Source organism: Melampsora larici-populina, assembly GCF_000204055.1.
Source record: "Melampsora larici-populina 98AG31 unplaced genomic scaffold MELLAscaffold_1, whole genome shotgun sequence".
NCBI classification, from domain to species: domain Eukaryota; kingdom Fungi; phylum Basidiomycota; class Pucciniomycetes; order Pucciniales; family Melampsoraceae; genus Melampsora; species Melampsora laricis-populina.
Genome location: NW_006768765.1, coordinates 1,911,127 through 1,934,693, shown reverse-complemented (window position 1 = coordinate 1,934,693; position 23,567 = coordinate 1,911,127). Strand labels below are relative to the sequence as shown.

At 42.9% G+C, this 23,567-nt stretch overlaps 3 protein-coding genes across 3 annotated transcripts in view; all 3 read right to left on the bottom strand.

Moving 5' to 3' along the window:
• Nucleotides 1-14,163: 14,163 nt before the first annotated feature.
• Nucleotides 14,164-14,704, bottom strand: MELLADRAFT_86958 (uncharacterized protein; the record flags this gene model as incomplete). Its single annotated transcript, XM_007403589.1, has 2 exons — nt 14,164-14,328; nt 14,405-14,704. 2 exons carry the CDS (start codon nt 14,702-14,704, stop codon nt 14,164-14,166), a joined length of 465 nt encoding a protein of 154 aa, XP_007403651.1.
• Nucleotides 14,705-20,621: 5,917 nt separating this feature from the next.
• Nucleotides 20,622-21,353, bottom strand: MELLADRAFT_101211 (uncharacterized protein; the record flags this gene model as incomplete). Its single annotated transcript, XM_007403588.1, has 2 exons — nt 20,622-20,816; nt 20,943-21,353. 2 exons carry the CDS (start codon nt 21,351-21,353, stop codon nt 20,622-20,624), a joined length of 606 nt encoding a protein of 201 aa, XP_007403650.1.
• A 1,759-nt stretch (nt 21,354-23,112) lies between these two features.
• Nucleotides 23,113-23,567, bottom strand: part of MELLADRAFT_32625 (uncharacterized protein) — a gene marked incomplete at both ends in the record, with an annotated part of 3,559 nt that continues 3,104 nt past the window's right edge. The window contains 2 exons of the mRNA XM_007403587.1: nt 23,113-23,367; nt 23,464-23,545. Coding sequence (XP_007403649.1) covers nt 23,113-23,367; nt 23,464-23,545 — 337 coding nt within the window. The remainder of the gene's footprint in view (nt 23,368-23,463; nt 23,546-23,567) is intronic.

Sequence of the window (23,567 nt, the reverse complement as noted above, 5' to 3'; positions counted from 1 at the left end):
ATGGAAGAAAGAATGAAAAATTGACTTACTGATAGTTCTTTTTTCAATCCAAGCGCCTCCTTGGATGAAAGCGGTCTGTATATAGACTAAAAGGGACATTTGAGGCCCCCGCGTTGAGAAAATCGTGGGATGTTATGAGGAGTGTGCGAGGTAATGTGGGTTAAGGGGAAATCCCTGCAAGGAACCGTAGTCATAACGGGTTTCGTCGCGGTTTACCGTAACGAAGTGGACCCGTAATCGTAATCGGAACCGTAACCGGTTTCTGACACTTGGCATACCGGTACGGTTGTACCGTAGTGTCAAAAGGCGGAAAGCGGTACGGCGCGGACCGTAACGTACCGTACCGCTGACCGTAATGACTTCGTTGAGATCCGAGCGTTGGTCCAGGTGTGTTGATCTTTGTCAAGAGATACCTTCATCTTGAATGGGCATCCAATCTTGATTGATCGGCTCTTCTTAGGGGGGTCTTAGTTTCTGCCTTCGGTCGCAGGTTCGGTTGACTGGGTAGAGTTGATGTCATTCTTGACTTTTCGCTTTGCTGGTTTGCCACTGCAATGACAGTTGTAATTGGTGTACAAATGAGGTGCACGCCCAGAATGTCCAACTATAATGGCATACCCATGATTTGGGGCAAAGCTATTGACGTAGTTGTTGAGAGGCTTCCAAAGATCAAATGGATCAGTGATGTTGGGATCAAGATCGCCGCGAGCTGAGATGGGTGGTGGTGGTGGGATGTCCATCGTCTGTGATGTGAAATGGTTTGGACCGTTTTGAGACATGGGATCCGTTTGGAAGCCGAGGTTGCTAATGATGTGATGGATTTGTTGAGGCTACAAACCTCTCAGGTCACAGGGGGTGACGGGTTGGCGGATTGGAAATGGTGGACTGGGTGTGGGGAACTTGACCTGTGGTATTGGTGTAAATGTGGGGGACTGCTGCTGGTGATGATGGTGCGCAAAAGTGGGATGGTGGTGGGGTTTGTAGTGAGCATGACCTTGGTGAGGTATTGGTGTGAATGATGGGAATGGTGCAAAACTGGTGGGGTGATGGGGTTACTGGTGAGATTGGTGGGAAAGTAGTGAAGGTGGTAGGCTGCCTAGCCTGCTGGTGAATGTGGTGCAGAAGTGGTATAGGTGGTGAGACTGGTGGGGAGCCTGGTGAGGCTAGTGGGCCTGGTGGGTGTGGTGAACGTTGGTGAATTTTGCCCAAAGGGCGGACTTAGCAGAAAAAAACCTCAGAAAGATCTAGCTCTAGCTCTAGAATTAGATCTTGGGTAAAAATCAGACTCTATCCAGAGATAGAGTCTTTTGCTTCACTGGATACAGTAGGGAAAATTAAAGGAGCACAGGTGCCATCTCAAAAGGATTCTTGAATCATTGAACTACAATTGAATGGGTTTTGCAAACCGGTTGGTCAAAATTGTGCCCAACCCCTATTGTCTGTTTTTCATTGGTGAATTTTAAAGTTTAATATACTTCAAGGTAGTAAAAAACTTCATTCTTTGTTTCTCAATGTCCAACATATAATGAAATAGCTGTAGAAGCTGTGGACAAATGGCAAAGACAATTTGGAGCAGGGATCCCTGAGTATACTACCAATCAAGACTCTTGGTTTGTGATTTGGCACCTGTGATTTGGAGCTATAAAGAATTGAAGTATAATGAATACAGCATATTTGGGGTTATCTAATCTAAGATGTTATCCTTCTCTTATTTGTTTCTCATCTTATATCTATGATATCATATGCTTATTAATCATATGACATCACTGCTGTGTTTGTTGTGCGTGACCGTTATTGTGTTTCTTTGGTATAAATTGGTGTTGCCTTTAGCCTAATTGTCTTTCTCTTTTATTCACCAATTTCTACCTTCACTTTGAGCAGGTATTGTCTCACTGCTCTTATCGGTCACCGAGATTTGTTGAAGTCTGCAATCGACTTAAAGAGAAGAAGAAGAGAGTTATACATACGATAAGATCAAAGATTATACAAACCTCAAGTTACGTCTCAGACAAGAAAGATCAACATCAACATTAACATTAACATTACCCCAAAGAGTCTCAAATAGCAAACAAGTTTACCAGTTATATATATGTTGTCTCAATCCCCAGATACTTCTCTTTCCCATCTTTGGAAAGAGAAGTACGTAATTTTCACTATTTTATTATCATCTATTTTATCGAAGTTAACAAGGTGCTACTATTCTTTTGTAATGTTTGTGTTAGAACAACTGTTCTCAATTTACTCTTACTATTTCATACTTTACATTTTGTTTTACCTAACTCTTTCTCTAAACGTTGTTATAGGTCAGAAGTCTTAGTTACTATTTCATACTTTACATTTTGTTTTACCTAACTCTTTCTCTAAACGTTGTTATAGGTCAGAAGTCTTAGTTAGACTAGTTTGTTATTTCTCAGGTTGCTCACTCGTGCTGTTGCACTGTTTATCAGTCCCGTGTTCCCAGACTCCAAAAACATTCATAAGATTCTATTCTCATCAGTTGCTAACATTAGCACCTTCCTCAGGTTATTATCTCTCTTCTACATTTATGTTGTGTTGCTCATATGCTTTAATATAATCTCTTACCAATTTCTACCTTCACTTTGAGCAGGTATTGTCTCTCAAGTTGGAGGCAGCTCTTTTTTACAGCCTGCGCGCATAAATGCGGCCGATTTTTAGCTCGATGTGCGCGCAAAGGGGGGGTGCGCGCAGTGCAGGGTAAAAAAACGTGTTTTTGTTGATTTTCTTTGAAAAAAACATTGAAATCGTGTATTTGAGCCATCTCGTAGAAAAAAACATTGAGAGTAAAAAAAAAGAAACATCATAAAAGATCAAACATCAAATAGATCAGCTGCAGACCAGCTAGAAGGTTCATCCTCTACAACTATAATTGGTGTAACAGATGACTTATTGGTTTTCTTTTGTTTAAACATAGCAAAATCAAAAAGAGTATCCATGAAACCCTCAACATCATCTGAAGAGTCATCTGCCATAGGCTCTACCCCTTCTTCAAAAGCCTCAAGTTCATCAGTGAGGACAAAAAGATCTAAATCATCGCTAGCCACATCTTTATCAGAAGAACTTTTCTTCTTTGTTGAGATCGATTTCTGTGAATCGTTGGCTGAGAGACCCAGTCGCACTTGTGACATTATCTTTAAGGTCTGGACTTTCATTCGATTTTGAGCCTTTGACTTCAATCGACTCATGATTGAAAACAAGCTTTCGACACCGGCAGCATGTGGAACAATTTCCAGGATCTTAATCGCTAACTCCTTGAGTGAGCTCGTGTCGGAAGTTGATGGCAAGTTACGCCAATAGTCAATAGGACGATCATCTAAAAAGAATGACCAGTGAAGATGGTCAGCCTTGATCAAATTGGTTGAATGAAAGTGAGAAACTTACATGATTCAGGTATGTTGAAGGGTGAGTCATCGTTGTGATATCGAGGTACTTGAGATTTGATAGCATAGCCTTCGTTTCGAGAGCAGCCCCATTTACATGCAAGCTCAACTGCTTGTCGGGTCATCCAATCGATAGAGTATTTCTTGGAAGTGGCAACTTCACGATATGCTGGATCGAGGAAGAAGGCCAAGATGTATATATCTAGCTGGAATTGTTTGCTACGGTTATGAAGACTAGACAAAGCGTGATATTTGAGAGGTTTGAATCGATCATAGACTTCGGTATCTTGAATGCTACAGTAGACAATACCAAGCTCTTTCCAAATGTCACCTAAAGTTGTATCAGAACGCTCTAATCGTGCCGGTGAATCAACAATCGGACGTAGGATCTTGACGAGAACTTCGTTACCAGTAAAGTGATCGCGGTCATTGATGACAATTTGGACTTCTTTGTTGATCTCGGGTGCATCGATGGACGGGTAATTTAACATGTTGATACACTTGATAAAGCCAGGTTCATGATCTCGGACTGACAAGCAAACTTTTGCCATTGAAAACCAACGAGTGAGACAAAAAGTTTGAATTGCATGCCCCGCGCCAACCTCACCTCGCCAATCTTCGAGAATTTCTCCCCAGTAATGTGATTTGGTGAAAAAGTTTGCGAGGATCTTGTGGTTTTTGACTATCGGTAAAATAAGAGGGAATGCACATATATCTTTCACTATAAGATTGAAGAGATGGAGACAGCAGCCAACAGGAACGATATGAGGATGCGAAACACAAAGAAGACGCTGAGCGATTGAAGTATTTATTAGTATTAATTCGAGAGTATACAAAGATGGAAATCAAGTCACTCACCCGAAACTTGACCATGATGGAAGGTGAATCAGTGACCACCGCGCATATAGTTGCCCATTCAACTCCTTGTCGACGGAGAGTTCCACTGGTAGCCTCGAGGACATTATCGGAAGTATGTCTGGCGGCATGAAGATCAAGATTATCAAGATAATACTTGATCTTCGTGCCCCGTAATAACATGACAGCATAAACACTGTTCTTAGAACAGTCGGTCCACCCATTGAGAGATAGAGTAAGACTCTTCTCCTTCTTGAAAACTTGAGCAGCTTGAAGTTGATAGTTCGCATGTAAATAAGGAAGTATAGTGGAAGCCATCCTGTGACGAGTAGGTAGTTGATAGGAGGCGCGAGCAAGAGTTTCTTGATACAAACAGAAGTAACGATTATGAAGGAATCGGAAGGGGATGTTCCCCGTGATTAAGGCTTTAAGTAATATTTCGTGTAGCTCATCAGTTTTCGGCTTAGAGAAGCCCGAGAAGTGATGCATCGAAGAATGAGAACTTTCGATATTAACAACAATTGGAGGAGCTGTGGTCTTAGACATAGAAGATGGAGAGTTTTGAGAATCATGAATGGGAGCTTTTGAACATTGGGGAACTTGGCGAATATAAGAGGACCTGCCCTCGGGGGTTATCTTCTTGCATGAATTGGTAGCATGCTTGAAGAGATCAGCCGGCTTCCCATTGTCAAATATAGTTGAACAATGGGTGCATTTGGCTTTGCGGCGATTAGACGAGTCCCCACGAAGATCGGACATCAAAAAGCCTGTCCATCTTTGGTCATGGGCCTTCGAAGGCGGATGCCACTTGGTAGGCATTTTTTTTTTTTTTTGCATTTCTTATAGTGTTTTTGGAGCCGTTAGGCTATCAAACACTCATTTATATGTCCAGCACCGGTAAAACCCCTCTGGCTGTGTCAGGGGAAAGGTTGCTGTTGGCTGTTTCATCTAAATTTACATGTTTTATATGGTTTTTTGGAAAAGCGGCGATGAAGTATGGAGGGAAAAAGAAACGAAAAGTTACTCTTGTGGTTGCAGGCGGTTAGTTGGTTGGGATTCGTCTGTGGCTTGGGCCCAGATCCATCTGTTGGCAAATCTCCACGTGGAGTTGCAGTATGTGGCGATTAGCTTGAAGCATTTCGGTGTTGATAAGATTCTTTTATCCATTTTCGTAACATGTTCTTGTAGTTCGTGTTCAAGTTTCGTGCGGTGCTGTTCGTGTAGTTGGCAAATGAAAAGGAAGTGATCAACATTTTCTATACCTTCCTGACACTCACATACTGGGTCAATAGGCTGCTTGAATCGGTTGAGGTACGCGTTTAGGGGGGCGTGTCCTGATCGTAGTTGCGTCAGCGTAGCCACCTCGTGTTTGAGGAGCTCTGACAATCCATCTAGGTGTTTCTTCGGCTGAGGCGCGTGGCCCAGTCGTTTCAGGTCTTTGTCGTCGAGGAGTTGTGTTTGTTCAACTTTCCACTCTTTGATCGCCGCAAGAAAGGCGGCGGTGCTTGGGGTGTTGGTGAATGTGCTGGGCAATGATCGTTTTGCTAGTGAGTTGGCGATTTTGTCGGCTTCCTCGTTGCCCGGGATTCCTTTGTGTCCTGGGCACCATCAGATGGTGACTCGCATATTCGGGAAAGCTTGGTGAATACATTGGAGTAATTTGAAAGTTTGTTGTCGGTTGTCTAATGAAGAGATCGACGAAGAGTTAGATTGGAGGTCTTTGATCACACCTTGATTGTCAAGGACAATTGTGGTGCAATGGGTGGCAAAAGTCGCCATTTCTAGGGCTATCTTGAGCCCTAGCTGGACGCCTGTATACTCTGCTTGGTATATACCATGGGATCGGGCTGGCCCGAGATGAGTTGATTTTGACAACCTTGAGTTAGCGCACCAGGCTGCAGCTGCAGTGGTCTTCTTTGGTATGCGTGAACCATCTGAGAAGATGAGTAAGTGATGCGGAGTAGGTTTCAAACGGAGTGTGTCAGCTTTGGCGACTTCTTTGTTCTCCTGGAGGATCATAGAGTAGTTGATGGGGCGTATCAGCGTAGAGGCAGGGTCAACGGGTAGTTGTATGACGAATTCTTCGAAGTGTTTGTGGAGGCTGTGCTGGAAGAATTGGTGAAACGGGTTCTTGTGACTTTTTGGTGAAGTATGCTGTGCTTGTTGAATTAACTGGAAAAAAGTGTGTGATTTCGACTTAGCTAGGGATCGTGCCATAAAGCTTAATACTTTACTCTGCAGTCGAGCTTTTGGGGGTGTCATGTTGAGGTCGTGACAAAGGAAGACTGTGGGTGTGGTGCGTAGTGCGCCCAGAGCTGCTCTCGCACAGGTATTGTCAATTCCTGCTAGCTGGTCCGTGACAAACATAGATGATTCGGTCGGGAGCCACGCCATTTCCGCGTAGTCTGTGGCTGCGTGGATAGTAGTTGTTATCAGTATTCTCATGAGCTTGGGAGGAATGCCCCAGCCCGTTTTGGATAAGTTGGCTAGAAACCCTGCCCTTTGATGGCCTTTCGCTATTACGTCCAGCCTGTGTTGTTTAAAGTTGAGCTTATTATCGACCTTCACACCGAGCCATTTGGCGAAATCTGCCGGCTTGATGTCTCTTCGGTCCGCAAAGTTAATTGTCGGGATGACGTTAGGCGTGTGGAGGGTAAACAGAACCCAGAATGTCTTCTTGACATCGAAGATGGCACCGTGGTCGCGTGCCCACTGTTGTTGACGGAAGGATAAGGTTTGCATTTGGGATTTCAGCTGGTGTGTGTTGTTTGCGGTCGAGAGGAGCACAACATCATCTATGAATCCGAGCGCTGTGGACGTAGGAATGTTGTCAGTTATTTCGAGAAGGGACGAGTTGTAAAGAAGGTATAGAAGAGGGGATAGTGGTGATCCTTGAGGTAGCCCGTGGTCGAGTACAAAGGGTTGTGATTCGAAACCGTTGAAGCTTAGGACGGTGGAGCGTTCTGTTAGGAAGTTGTCGATGAGGTTGAGGGTTTGTGTGTTGAACCCCTTCTTTTCGAGGGTGTCCAACAGTCTGGGGTGGTGAACTGATGGGAAAGCAGATTTGACATCAGCGAAGAGCGCGCCTACTACTTTCCCTTTCGCCCATTCTTTTTTGATCCACGACACCAAGTGCACAAGTGCTTCTTGGCTGGATCTGTCGGGTCGGCCACCGTAGTGTCCGTCGTGTATCATTTTGAGCTTCTCTGCGTGTCCAGAGAGATGGATGGTGAGGAGTTTTTCGAACAATTTGCTGAGTGTGAGCAGAAGCGCTATTGGGCGGTAGGCTGATGCTTGAGTATAGTCTGGCTTTCCGGGTTTCGGTATCATGATTGTGACCGCTGTCTTCCAAGCGCGTGGTATGAGACCTGTGATTGAGATGCATTGGAACAAAAATTTGACGTGAGACTTTACTTTACCCCAGGCCATCTTCCAGACCCAGTTCTGTATGCCATCCGCGCCTGGTGCCTTTTTTGGTGGGCTTTCGTTGACTATTGTCGACAGAGTCTCATGGGTTATCATGGCGAGGAAGGGTGGTGTCAACTCCGTGGATGGGCGGGGAGTTTCGTCGAGGGGGAATTCTAGGTGATTCGTGGTGTCCAACCTGCAGGGCGCTGTGGCCACACAGGTAGCCGAGAAGAGCGCTTCCGCCTTCTCGTGGTTTGTAGAGCAGGTCCTGCCTTCATCAGTGATGATGGTGCTGACAAGGGAGGATGGCTTACGTCCAGAAGCTATGCGCTTCGCTTGGAAAAGGTTCGTATGGTCGACGCTAGATAAGAACTGTCTCCATGAGCTTTCTTTAGCTTTGTCGATGGCTTTGTTGAAGGTGTTCCTTGCTTTTTTGTAAGCTCTGAGGGACTCCTCGTCGCGGTTCTTCTTGGCTAGGCGCCTCAGTCTTGCCGCCTCTTTACGAAGGGGGTCCAAGATTGCTGGTCGCCACCAGGCTTTGTGCTTGCCGGCCTTCGCTTTGTTTGGTGAGTGTTTGTTAAGCGCGTCGGTGATTGCCGTGCGGAGGGCTTCGTCGAATGCCTCGATTGCGGCCCGAGTTGTGAGCGGTTGAAGTGCTGGTAAAGTTGTGGCCAGCTCTTGTTCGAAAAGCGCTCGGTCTACCTTATTCCAGTTTTTTAACTTGATGCCTTGAGACTGGGCGGTGTCTGCGTCTCCTGTCTTCGTGGAGAAGCACGTGACAAGAGCTTGATGGTCGGACTGATGGTTGAGGATGTCCTCTTCATCTATGAAACACTGGTGAGTTACGTCATCGAAGTTTTCATTAACCCATACCTGGTCGATGGACGTGCCATCTGTGTTGTGTGTCCTGACGCCAAAGGTCGGGATCCCCTTTGGGGAGCGCAGGGTAAGTCCCCATTCCGAAAGCATGTCAATTAGCTTTTCGGCCTCGACGTCGTTTGACTTGCTGTGTGTCGGGTTCCAGAGTGGTGAGTGAAGATTCGAGTCTGTGGTGCAGATGGTGGGTAAGAGTTGGGTTGTTAGCGGGGCCATTCGAAGCATTTCCGTGAAGGCTTCGAATCCCTGGAGTGTCTTTTGGGGATTATAGACGCTTGCAATCAACAGAGTGAAGCCGTCAATAGTGACGGTGCAAGCGGCCATGTTTCTAGAGGTGGTGTGGATTGGGTTGATCACTGGCTTGAGGTCTTGTCTGATATATAGACAGGCTCGTGGTCTGTCCTTCTCCTCACGTGATGGAGGATTAGGGCAGACTAGGGACCAATTTTGTAAATTGAGTGGTAAGTTGTCTATAGGATTAATGTAAGGTTCTTGAACGGCGAGAATTGAAAAGAGGCCAGTAAGTTCTGAATTAAATAGGGAATGGGTAACATATTTGGAATGCCGGCAATTCAGCTGGAGGATTGCAGCAGTGTGGTCAAATTTGAGTATGCTTCTTATCTGGTTCTCTAACATTGAGGATTAGATAAGTTTGCCTGATCCATCACCACGATATAAGGTGAAGAGCTTGGATTGTGAGGCGGCCGTTGACTCGCAATTCTCACGGGGCACAGGGGTGAGAAAGGGTGGTGCAGGAAATCTGCGTGGTTTTCTTTGAAAAGCCTGGCTAGGTTCGTACTAGGATCAGCTTTCAATTTGCCTCTGGCGCACGCTATGCATTTCAAAGCTGTAGAGCCTTTGATGGGGCAGTTATGTGCATGGTGTGGTCCAGAACAAGAAGGACACATAGTTTCTAGTTTACATGCAGCGGCAGTATGACCCACACCTTGGCAGTTAAAGCGCCGCGTTGGTGGTGGTCCACACAATTCCGTACGGTGACGGCCTCTCCCATGCCACACTTTAGTGCAGGCTGCGATGGTCGCTTGATTCAGCGTTTTAAACCCGATCAGCAGGGAGGAATGGCGTTTCGCCGAGTCTTCGGTCGTATCTTTCTTTAACCACCTCACGAAGAGGGTGTCATTAAGGAGATCGCCATTACATATCTTCAAGAGATCTAAGTCTTCTTGTCTGGTGGGGTTGAAGGTGGTGGGAATGCCATGTATGATGACAGAGTGGATGTCCTCTTTGAGTGAGAGATTGGGGGAGATTTTAGGAAGCCAGCATGCAGCCTGTCCTCGAAGCGCCTGGGCTTGTTTTTGGGACTCTAGGTAGATTACCAAGTCACCTGATGGATGGCGGTGGATATTCCTGACCTCCACGTGGGATACGTCGTCCATGGTGACTTTGATGTTGTTGTTTTTCAGGACTAGGTTGAACTCCTTGATGAGTTCTGGAATCGGTCGTCCGCCTCCAGCGATATTTGCTGGGTCCCTTTGGTTAAGCGTGAGCAAATGCTCCATCTTAGGGCGGGGGCGTTGTGTTTGGTTAGCTTTGAAGCTCGTTGGGTTTGGTCTTTGGGGTTGACTTGCTCCCGGCGCGTGTTTCGAGGCGGCCAGAGCGTATGAACTGCCTGTTGGTTGTTTCTGCTGGCCTGGCTGTTTGTCAGGTGTGACTACAGACACGAGCTTGGCCATTTGTTCGGCTAGCTCTGCGACCTTGTCTGCAAGAGAGTTGTTTCGGAATTCAAATTGGGCGTTTGACGCGATTGATGACGTGGTGGGGATCGGGACAGCTTGTCGTCCTGGTTCGAAAACCACCCGTCTTGCTTCAGAGACCGAAGCCTGTTCTTTGATCAACTCGGCGAGCATAAGGATATCAGCTGCCGAGTCGATATCGACTTTGACCGATTTGGCCTGCTTTGACTTTGGGATCAAAGTGGCCCTTGATACATTGATAAGTTTATCAATGAGCGCTCCAAGAGGTTTGGACGATGCACCAGAGGCACCGAAAAGCTTCGTGATCCGAACTGATCGAGGAGTTCCGGTGATCTCCTCGATCCCTTCCAGGGGGCTCGGTGAGGGAGCGCGCTGACGAAGGCGTTTTCGCGTGCTCTCCAGCGAAGCTGGAGTGCTCGCGACCGAGTTAGAAGTGATGAAGGGGGGGATGATGGCCTTATCGGTGGCGTTTGAGGTGGAAGGACGTGTTTTGGGGGTGGACGGAGTCGTTTTGCCCGTCAGGTCAGACTCTATCAACGCGTCCATCGCGTCCATCGCGTCCTCGTGCGTCGATGCGTCATCTTGGTAGGCATGATAAGCAATGAGTGATGAGGACTTTGTTCTAAAAAAAGTTCGATATTGAACTAAAAGGGAAAAAAGAAGGGTATATAAGGAACAAAAAAAAAACCCCGCTCCGGGCTACAGGCTGGATGGAAGGTTCTGGAAACATGCGCGCAGGCCCCGTTTTGGGCCGTTTGCCTGCGCGCATGTGCTCGCAGGCCCTGCAGGCCGCATATCTGCGCCGCAAAACGTGCGGCGCCCGCCACATGAATTGTCTCACTGCTCTTATCAGTCACCGAGATTCTATTCTCGTCAGTTGCTAAAATTAGCACCTTCCTCAGCCTTATAATCAACTCGCAATTGGTTATGAGCCCAGTGTGCACGATATTTTAATTTTTTTCGACCAATCAGTCATGTCTTTGTCGTCTACCAACACCCAAACCCCGCCGCAGCGCGGGGGAATTCAGCTTCCCGGAGCCAGCGGCGGGATCGACCCCAGTGGAAAGCCAAACTCACCCCAGCGCTACCGCAGGGAGAAAAATCGTCTTTGGGGTCGCGGCGCGCTCGAAACGGTCGCAGCGCGCCGCAGGGCACCTCACTGCGGTCGTTTTGGGCCAAAGGTAAAAAAAAATTGTATTACCTACCGAAGGACAAAAAAATTTAATACCAAAAAAGAAATGTTTTATAAAGCAATCACAAGCTATTCTACTAATCTCAATCTACAATTATGAATCCTTTCTTTTTCTTTTTATCCTCGCCTTCCAAGTATGTGGTAATATATTTTATAGCTGTACCATACTCACCTCCTGGGTCTATGCAATCCTTTAACCACTCACGTGAGCAAACCAACCTGCTCATTGTGGAAGGAAGGAGCCCACCACGATCTTGCGTGCAAATATCGGCTGCACTAGAGAATACGCGCTCAGCCGGGCAACTGGTGCCCGAAACCGCCAAGTAGTCTCGTGCCATTGTCGCAAGTACTGGGAATATAGCTTTGTTTCTCTGTTAGAACGAACATATTAAAAGGTCAATCATATTTTATTGAAAGGTGACATGAGGAATCTTTTGGACTCACATTCCACCAATCGAGTGCAGTCTCATTTTTCTCAAATTCGCGGTGACCCATCAAGTAGGATTCTAGTTCACCTTCCTGTGCCGAGTGCGTTGGATTGGTGTTGGAGCTGGCAGTATATTCATTGAAGTCATCGTCATCTACAACATCGTGTTGGACATCTGGCAGAGGCTGTGATTGAGTGGTGTCTGATTCTTTTCGGGCGGTGTTCAGCGCAGAAGCAAATGCTTCATTGAGCCAAGTTGTTGCCTGGTCTTTGTGATCCGGATAGGCCTTTTGAAAGAACGCTAGACGATATTGTGGGTGCATAATTGATGCCAAGACAAGTGCCTTGCATCGAAGTGCTTCATCGACGTATAGGTGAAGCTGGTCTAACATTACACCTACCATGTCTATTAATGGTTTCGATTTCGTCTTCTTCCGAGCTTCATTGAGTGAATTCTTGATCTGGTGATATTCCACAAGAGCCATAGCACCCGAGGGAAAGTCCCCCTCCATGCGTTTGGTTCCAATTGCAAAAATCTGTGGAACATGTTAGAAATAAACATATTATAACCAAACCGAGGATATTGATCCACATACCTCTAATATGCTATTCAGTGCCTCGATTGCTTCCCATTCATCAGCATGTATCAATATCCCTTTGAAAAACTGTGCACCTTTGCGATCAGTCGCGAGCATCTTATTAACTATCTGTGAGGATACGAAAGGTTTCAATTAAAAAGGTTCGATAAGATAAAGCAATCAATATGCTACCCACCTCTTGTGCAGCGCACATGCGCTTTCGAGAGTCGTATATAACATTCCAACGAATGCCGTATCCTGCGATTGGTGTCCGGTGATCCAACCCGGCTTCCTTACAAAGCCCCCTGAATTCTTGACGACGAGAATGAGAGCCAGCAATCTTTTTGCTGACAGTATCGACCTGATAAAACATATTGGTCGGTTTCTCAAAAGGCAACTCAACAAGTTAAGCTTTGAAATTACCTTTTGAACTGCAGTCGCATAGATATTGCCTGGATGGCTTGCTAAGACCTTCTCAACTGATGAACACAATTCTTCTTTGGGAAGTTCTGGACCTTGATCGGATTCGTCCACATCTTCTTCTTCATCCGAGTCAGCTGACTCAGCGTCGACCTCAACTGCCTGGTTGTTAAGCTGAAAGGTGGGTAAGGGAACAGCCACATTGGCGTCGGTGGTTGGTTTCGAATGTCCTGATTCAATTGATAATGCTTTTAACCCGGCCTTCACCACTAGAGCCAACTTGTGGCAATAGCATCGAGCATGGTTTTGGGAACTAGCCCATTCCACAGGTTTCTCACTGGCGGCGAACATGACCTCCATCTCAATTGCCATGGTGTTGTTGTTTGAGCCTGAGTCGGTCGTTTGCCCTAAAACGTGAGTATCGTGATGAAAGATTAGCTAAATGACGCAAAAAAACATAACCAAAGGGAACACTTATCTTATGGTGTAAGTCGTGACGGACTAGATACCTAGCAACCGGGCGCGCCAAAAGCGCTCCATAGTGGTTCCAAGCGACCATCTTGAGTGTCAGTAAAACCCTCTGATATCGAAAATCGGCATCGATATAACAAGCTATCAACGCTATGAAAGCGTATCGGTTTCCTCGGGTGGTCCACACATCGTGGACTAACCAGATACGGCTGGAATTAGCCTGTGGAAACAAGAGACAGATAAAAGGAAGCAGATGTGTGAGAAATTGAAGTGATGGTAGAAAATAGATACATAGATTAAAGAGACACACCTTTACTTTTCGCAAAACCTCACCATGAAGCGACTTGTAGATTTTTTTAGCAGTTTGGGCAGCCCAAGTAGGGGATCGCATGTCGGCAGATGGGTTGGCTAATTTAAAGGCGCTTCGTAATATTGGATCGGAGAATCGCAACCAAGGAAGAGCTTGCCGGATGATCCATAAGACAAGTAAGACGTTGAGTAACTGAACACTGAATGAAGGTCGATCCATGAAAGCAGACATAAATTTTCCCCCAGCGGTCTCTTTATTAGCAGCCTTCTGTAATTCTTGGTAGGTAGGTGGCAGTTTCATTCCAGATTTTATTGCTTTCTTACGGCCGGGGCAAGGTCGACGGTCCTTGTCACCATCTCGATGGCCATAGAGATTGTCGTTCGATTTGAAACCTTGGGTATAGTACTCACCACACCACTTGCACGGGTAGGAGCGCTTGAAGGGCCCAGTCTATACAAGGGAAGCAAAACCAAGTGAGTGATGAGATGGTTTCGATGGCAATTTGAAAGATTGTTAACTACTTACCTCGTCTTTGTAATGCTTGGGAGCTCCATAGTACCTCATAAGCTCCTTGACATCGCCTCGGTGGCCCGGTCGGGTTTCGACAGCCTCGTTCTCGTCTCCAGAGGAGTCCTGATCAACATTGACCACAGTAGGTACTCCTTTGTCTTTGGTACCCTAACGCACCAACCAAAGAGAAAACATAGATGAGGATCACGTGTAGAGGAAAGTGAGAGCAAGACAGAGGACTCACCTTGGGCTTGGGTACTGTTTTTCGTTTCTTTGTGACGTTCAGATCAGGCTCGTCGTTGTTGGCCTCCTCCCGGCCTCGTTTTGCAGAGTCTTTTGAAGTAGAGACAGGCGTAGTAGGATGAGAGGCAGGGTTACTGCCCTCTCTTGTGATCCTACGTCGTGAGTCTGACCCTGTTAAGACAAAACCGGGCGATGGTTGCTGTGGAGAACGGTTTCGTAGCTGGCGAACTGGGGTTGATGATGGAGGTGCAAGACTTTTGGATGTCGATGGTCCAGTGGATGTCGGCATGGTGTAAGTCATGGAGGTAAGTGGAGATTGGTTTGAAACGGGGAAAGGTATGTGGAAGTCGAAGAAAGATAAGACCACTGAGACTTTCAGACAAAATGGGTAAAAAGGAATTAGTCAGTTTTTTTAAGCCGATCTGAAAGAAAAACGTATAGAAAACGCAACTTGGGGTCACCCTGGATTCGCCCATGGTGACTGCTGATCCGGTGAATCCAATGGGGAGGGATCTTGGCAGATTAATGGCGATCGATACTGATTGATGAGGTCAGGGGTGTTGGACAAAGCTGAAAGGTGAGTACAGCTCGCCTTGGCATCAAACCCCTGCGCCCCAGGGTTACCCCTGGGGTCCGGTCAATTGGGCAGCGGCGGGTTGTACCGCAGTGAAAACCGGGCCCTGGCGCGGTTTTCACCCCAGTGGTCAATCCGTGGACTGAGTCCGCGGCGGGACCCCCGCGCTATCGCAGCGCTGCCCCAGTTTCCCGCGGCGGGGTTTGGGTGTTGTGTCTACCGCAGGAGGTACAAAGCATTCGACTATCAAGCAATTAAATGAGACCGAATTTTCTCAATGGCCCCTGAATATGTACGGTTGGATGTTAGAGCATGATCTTGGCTCTTTTATTTCCTCTCCTCATCCAGCCATACCACCAACCGACTCTTCTCTTTATGCCAATTTTGTCAAACAAAGAAATAGTGCTCATGGTGTCATTCTTCAGTGTCTTGATCAAACTTCTAAAGCCTGTTTTGTTACAAACGCCAATATGTTAACTCCCAATGTTTTGTGGGATTCTATTTTATCGTCTTACCAAGCTTCTGATGCTGCTAGTCAAAGTCGTGTATTCTTAAGCTTCTTGCGCGTATCCTTTTCTTCTTTATCTCAATTCATCAAATATATACGTCAAGGAATGACTGATTTGGTTAATTGTAATGTTACCAACAACATCGGAGACGGACCGTTAGCTGAAATTATTGTTCATAAACTTCCGGATTCTCTTGCTACTTTTAAAGAACTTATGTATTCCAAACGTCCTTTAAAAACCAAGGTTCTTCTGGAAGCTCTTGATGACCACCACGCTGACAAAGAAGAAAACAACAAACCTGAATCAAACACCTTATCCTCTTGTCGTGTTACTTCTAATGCTATTAACAATTGAAATAACTCTTCGGCTAATCGCAACAACTCCAACTCTAACTCTAGACGAAACTTCTGTTCGAATGGTGTTCATAATCCTCTCACTAAACATCATAGAGATGACTGTTGGACTTTATGGTGTGAAAAGCGACCTGCTAATCTTCGTCAACGTGCTACTCCTGAAACTGCTCCTGTTGTCAACAGCTCCCAATATGTCGATGATGCCATATTTTCAGTTCAAAACACATTTGCTGCCTATGTCGGTGCTGTTCAGTCTTCAGATTTTTCTCCTGCTTATTTTTCACAAGCTTTGGCTGTAAAAACCGTTCCATCTGTATCGCCTAAACTTCTCGACAGTGGATGCTCTGATCATATGACTTCTGACATTCAAGATTTCACTACTTATTCACCTAAAATGTCTACTGTTTCTCTTGCTGATGGTATTGTAATTCAAATCATTGGTGAAGGTACTATTCATGGGTCAAGCAATGGATCAATTAACTCTTTTCATGCTTTCCATGTTCCAAAAGTCAATGGCACTTTACTCAGCCTTGGAAAACTCATGCTTGAAGGTTGCTCCTTACATAGCAAAGAAGATTCGTTCATTGTTAAAAGGAATGATTCTCCCATTTTATACGGTTCGATCCACGATGGAGTACTTGAGCTCGATCTCAAACTCGGTAAATACGCTTTACCTTCTATTGTTGCTTCGTCTGCTCGTTTGCTAACCACTTATCACACTCTTCATAGACTTGCTGGCCATGCCAACTCTGATTGTTTGAGGGTTTTGTTTCATCGTTCTCGTCCTCCAAACTGGTCTTGTGAAGCTTGTGTTCTGTCTAAAGTTCATTGATTACCTTATAAATCATCTCTTCCTGTATCGACTGTTCCTCTTCAGTTTGTACACAGCGACTTAAGCGGAAAAATTGCTGTCTCTTTTTTAGGAGATGCTTCTTACTTTAAGCTTACCGATGCTTGTACCTCTTATAAATATATTTATGTCTTAAAATTGAAATCTGAAACTTTTTCTTGTTTTCTCGAATTTAAAAATGAAGTCGAAACCTTTCATCAAAGAAAGATTATCTCACTCGTCAATGACAGGGGGGGCAAATATATGTCTCAGGAGTTTCTTACGTGCCTTAAAGAGAATGGTACTACCATGCATCTATCAGCTTCGTATACACCTCAGCAAAATTCTGTTGCCGACAGAGGAAATCATACAACTTCCAAAAAAGCAAGAGCACTCCTAAAACAAGCTGGTTTACCTCCCAGCTATTGGGCTGAAGCTGTTTCAACTGCTGTTTTTCTTGAGAACGTCACTCCAATGGAAAAGCACTCCAACAAAACGCCTTATGAATTATGGCATCAACGACCATTTGATTATTCTTGCCTTCATCCTTTTGGCTGTCGTTGCTATGTCCTTATTCCCAAACATCTTCGTGATGGGAAGTTTGGTGATACGGCTGCTAAAGGCATATCGTTGGGTTTTCAAATCAAAATGCATAGTTTTTGAGTGCAACTTGAAAACGGCTCGATCATCTACAGTCACAATGTAAGTTTTAATGATGAAATTTTTCCTGGTGTTCATGATTCTCAAAATAGTGAGGATGAGTTTGTCATTGAAGATGAAGACGATATCATTCACAATTCATTATCTCAAGAACATCATGATACTCCGCCTGCGTCACCTCATATTCCACCTACACCTTTCAACTCTCCTCAATCTCCACAATGTGATGAGTCTCGAGCACTTGTTCCTGTCAAAAGAACGCCTCAAGTTCCACCAATTGCTGGCTATGATGACATGGGTGATATCATTATGTGGCATCCTTTACCATCTCCACCTCCTACTTTTGTTCCAACCAAGCATTCTTGGGATTGGCAGCCCTCAACAGTTCCTGCAGTTCATGATATCTCAAGCAATATTGACGAATCCAACATTCTTCCTGAAGGATCAAAAAGACATCACATTCAAGCTGCTAGACAAGTTCAATGTGCTCGTGTAATGTCCGCTTGTTGAATTTGACGCGCAAGATCAGCACGATTAGGCAACATTCCTTTTCCTACATCATTGAAAGAAGCAATGTCAAGAAAAGATGCTTCTTATTGGTCTGCAGCTATTCAGGCCGAGCTTAAAGGTATGGAAGACAGGAAAGTTTGGGATATTGTTGACTTACCTGATGGTGCTCATGCCATTGGAACAACATGGGTGTTTAAGAAGAGATTTGGAGCAGAAGGTGAACTTATCAAGTATAAAGCTCGATTGTGTGCTCAAGGTTTCTCTCAAAGGCCTGAAGATTTCAACGACACTTTTGCTCCAACAGGTCAATTGCTTTCTCTACGTGCTCTTATGGATGTTGCTGCTGTCGAAGATCTCGATATTCACGTTATGGATGTCAAGCTTGCTTTTCTGAACGGAGTCCCTAAAGAAACAATTTATTTACGTATTCCAAAAGGTTTGATTATTCCCGGCACTTCCAAAAAATCTGTTCTGCGACTCAACAAATCCATCTATGGCTTAAAGCAATCTCCTTGGTGTTGGCACGACGTCATCAAAGTGTTCTTTCTTAGCATCAACCTCAAACAAACTCCTTCAGATCCGTGTGTTTTTGTCTCTGATGATCCGAATTGGAAGTGTTACGTTCATCTCCACATTGACAACATGACCATAGCTAGTGATAACGTTCAAAGATTCAAAGACTTAATCAACAAAAATTTTGATATGGATGATTTAGGTGAAGCTAAGTTTATTCTTGGTATGAAAGTGACAAGGAATTGTAAAGCTCACACAATTTCTCTATCTCAGCCTCAGTATGTTGGCAATTTACTTGAAGAGTATGACATGTTAGAAGCTAATCCAGTTGGTAGTCCAATGATCGATAATACACATCTTGTTCCCGGAACTGATCAAAGTCAACAAGAATTTATTGATTCAGGTGAAGATTATCGACACGCTGTTGGTATGCTCATGTATCTCTCTCTTGCCACGAGACCAGACTTAGCTTTTGTAGTTTCTCAGTTATCTCAGCATTTTGAAAGGCCAGACATGGTGCATTGGGCAGCCTTCAAAAGAGTTTTGTGTTACTTGAAAGGTACTCAACATTACGGATTGGTCTTAGGAGGTGATAATTTGGATCTTCAAACTTATAGTGACTCTGATTTCGCTGGATGTCCGTATACTCGTCGTTCAACTACTGGTATGATTTCACAACTTGGATCCGGGTGCATCAACTGGAGAGCAAAGAAGCAAGAAGGTGTTGCAGGGTCATCTACAGAAGCTGAATATCGTGCGATGTACAAAGGGGGTCAGGATTTGTGTTGGTTCACTCAATTTATGAAGGATATTAATAAGACATTAGCTTCGACTGCTTTATCACTAGCAGATAATCAAGGCGCAATTGGCCTATCAAAAAATGCTCAATTTCAAAATAGAACAAAACACATTGATGTGAAGTATCACTTTATTCGTGAACATGTAGACAAAGAACATTTCAAAATCAAATATATTCCAACTGCCGATATGCTAGCAGATATGTTTACTAAATCCTTACCACCGTTCACACACAAGGAGTTTTGTAGAAGAATAAATCTTTTGGATTTAGAGAACCGGGGAGGGAATTGAGGTATAATGAATACATCATATTTGGGGTTATCTAATCTAAGATGTTATCCTTCTCTTATTTGTTTCTCATCTTATATCTATGATATCATATGCTTATTAATCATATAACATCATTGCTGTGTTTGTTGTACGTGACCGTTATTGTGTTTCTTTGGTATAAATTGGTGTTGCCTTTAGCCTAATTGTCTTTCTCTTTTCTTCACCGATTTCTACCTTCACTTTGAGCAGGTATTGTCTCACTGCTCTTATCGGTCACCGAGATTCTATTCTCGTCAGTTGCTAACATTAGCACCTTCCTCAGGTTATTATCTCTCTTCTCCATTTATGTTGTGTTGCTCGTATGCTTTAATATAATCTCTTACCAATTTCTACCTTCACTTTGAGCAGGTATTGTCTCACTGCTCTTATCGGTCACCGAGATTCCATTCTTGTCAGTTGCTAACATTAGCACCTTCCTCAGCCTTATAATCAACTTGCAATTCAAAGGCTTACAAAGGGGTTTTATAAGTTGCCCCTTTGACAACCAAGCAAGGCCTCTTATTATGCATGCCAATGTATGTCATGACTGTATACCATATATTCTTGATCTTCCTCCTGGTCAGAGGTTTGAGTACTATCTGATGGTGTTTCAGGGCTAACAAAGTAAAACTTTCACAAAACTTTATTCATTTGAGTCATCCATGCACCAGCCTACATGCTAAGAATCCAATCCATCACCTAAGTTCTAACCCCGCCTTCTCTTTGATGTGAATCATGAACCCTTCAAAAAGAATGAAATGAAATCCAAGATAACTTTTCATTTGAATCAAGAACATAATGCTTAAAATTACTTGAGAAAGATATTCTTCATATCCTATTGACTACAAAGAAGAAATACAAATTAAATCTTTGAAGCATAATAGAAACCATCAACCTAATGTTGTAGCATGTATAACAAACCTATCCATGTACCCAACAAAACAAAATAGCCTACATAATACCTTCAAGATTGTAGTGAGATACAAGAAGAGAGAAGTTGATTATGTATGTATTTGACTATTTAATGAGTAATGAGAATCAAAGATAAAAGGAAATTAAAGCATAGGTTAAGATGTGCAAAGATTTGATGAATTATTGAATAATAAGAAAAGAAAATGTAAAAACTGCATTAAGATAAGAAAACAGAAACGGAATAGAATCCCTTAGTATTTAGAAACCTTAAGTTTTTTAGTAGGCCTAGAATCAGATGAAAGGTTACTATCAATCGATTCATCATCACTTAAATCTTCTTCAAATCTCCTTTTTTCTCCTACTAATGGTTCTATAGATAAAAAACTTTCAATTAATTCTTCATCTGAAACTTGACTTATATCATTCGAGTATCTTTCTCTAACAATCTACACAAAACAAAAACAGAGAAAAAGAAATCAATTCAATTAGTTTGCAACTTCTTTAACTTTTCATAATCTTTTTACATTTATAGATCCAAAAAAAAAGCTTATTTGATATTAGAAAAACTTAACTAAAACTTTGGGTAAAACTTTATCTTTAAAGATTTGAATTTGTTGAAACTTTCTACAATAATCATCTGTAATCGAACAAACTTCTAAGATCGTTCTAATTTCTCTGACCGATAAATTTTCAATAATAAAATCTAAGTCCATCCAACTTTGAGGAGATAAGAGTGGCGCTTTAAATTCAGATGGTATATATAATGATTTCTTCTTAGTTGATTTTGTTGTTGTTGTTGTTGTTGTTGATTTTGGAGTATCTTTAGAACTCGAAGCTGATCTAGTGGTCACCATTGTTTTATGATGACGTATTGATCGATATCTTGGATGAGTTGTTGGTCTACGTCTGCGGTGTGAATGGATTGGAACAGGAATGATTCCAGAGTCAAAGACTGCTTCGAGTTTCATCCAGATGTCCTCCATTTTTGTTTTAACTATTCAAAACCGGAATAAGTAAAATACTTTTGAAAGTTAGTCATGAGTCATTTACACAATCTCATTCAAGAATCGGAAAAGGGAATTCTACTCACACAAAATGTGCTTTTTGATGAATTTAGAATCCTTGGGTTGTTCCAGTAGCCAAGTTCAAGTCGAATATATGCAGATCAAAAAGAAATTCTGGTAAGAAAAGCCAATTCAAGACAAGTGATATCAATCACCAAAACAACAATGATCAGAAAACAATAAACGTCGCGTGTTTTCTTAAGCTTAAGATCAAGAAACTGATTTCAAACCTTTGAAGATATCAAAAAAAGATGGATATGGTAATGAAATCGATGCTCGTATAGTGAAATAAATCTTTCAACTCGTAAAACAATTCGTTAATGAATTTAAATTAACGCGTTTGTAGAAAAAGAATCAAGCGATAATAGTTTTTTCACAAAAGCATATATCAATGTTTAATGAGACTTATATATATATATGTTGAAGATGTATGCGGAGTTGAAAAAACCGATTGGAAAGATCAGCTTCCTAAATGAAAAAACACACAGATGAAGTTCTATCAACCGAGTAGGTGAAATCGAAAAAAAGAATTCAGCTGGGAAGATTCAGAAGGATAAATTGAGAAAACACTGGGGATGATACAATTCGTATTGAATTTTTAATCTTGTGTCAGTTTGACGACTTTCTACAAACTCAATATATGGCATTCTTCTTTTGTTTTGAATGAGTTTCGGATCGATAAATTCACTTTTACGGTTCATATCATTCCTCGAATCTTCCATTGTCAATGTACTCTCTCAGTCTTATCTCTTACAAATCAATCATAGAATAAATCTACAAAATCAAAAGGTTTGTGCTTACTCGTCGAAAGATGCTCATTATCATTCCGCCCAACCCGTCCACAGAGAACAACGCAGTTCAGTAACGAGATCGTTCATCTTTAGCGATAAGAACCGATCGATAGTTTGAGTTATTAGGAGACACTTTGATGATAAAAGATGATGAAAGGAAAAGTGAATTAGTGACGGGATTTGGGTGATAGATTGGTAGAGTAAGGCTGGATGAGGAAGAACAGACGGTTTAGGTGGTAAAGCAGACAGAAGAAGTGGTAAACTGAAAGGTTTGAATGGTAAACTGGATTCTCTAAACTGTTTCGAGTGGTAAACTGTAGAATGGATATTTTGATTACGAGCATCCACTTCAGTTCAGAATTCAAGTTTGAGTCAAATATATCCGTGTGGATTTTTCGTTTGAGTCAAATATATCCGTGTGGATTTTTCTTCAAGGTTTCTGATTAGTTAAAAAATCGGTTGGATAATGAGAAAACGAAAGCACAACCTTTTTCAAGTGAACTCTTTTGTCACTGTGCCATGGTAAAATCTGGCACAAACAAAAATCAACTTACTGGTTTGGATTCTTTCTGTGTCTTTTGCTGTGTATGGATGGTTCTGTGGTGTTTTTTTATTACAAAGATCTAATGACAAGTCATCAACTAAATAAAAAAATAATGTAATCAAGATCAAACCAAATGATCACTGGCAACCAAAAAGAAAATCATCATCGTAAATTCACCCTAAAAAGAAAATAACGGTGAATTCATTAAAATTTCAAAAGAAAAAGAAAACAATAACCCCAAATCCAACAAAATAAAATCAAAACCTAACAGAACTTTAAAACTTTCAAAGAAAAACAAACAAATTGATGATGATGATGATGATGATGATGAATTTGAATTTCCTTAAGAAGTTTTAAGATTTGAATTTTTCCATCTTTCTTCTTGATCAAATAAAACCAATAATCTAGAAGCTTTCCAAAATTGAATTACATTTATGATTTGTTTACCAAAACAAATTGGAAACATTAAGATTGCCATTAATTCAGGCCAAGTTAAATTAAAAGTTAATGTGGAGTTGATGATAGGTTTATACCAATGTGCTAAGTATAAACAAACGAAAAAGATTTCATTACATGCGCAAAAGATGAAGAGTGTATTCTGTTTTGAAAGAAATCGATGAGTGTTTCAGTTCTTTTGAAAGTTTGATTTGGTTTGGTTTGGTTCGGTACATGGATTGAGAGAAATTTAACTCACTGAGTTTGTGTAGTATGAATGTAAGATTCGACTTTGTTTCTTTGAGACAGTTTTGTGTGATTTTGATCCTGCAACCATAGAACTGAGAAAACCCAACAAAAGAA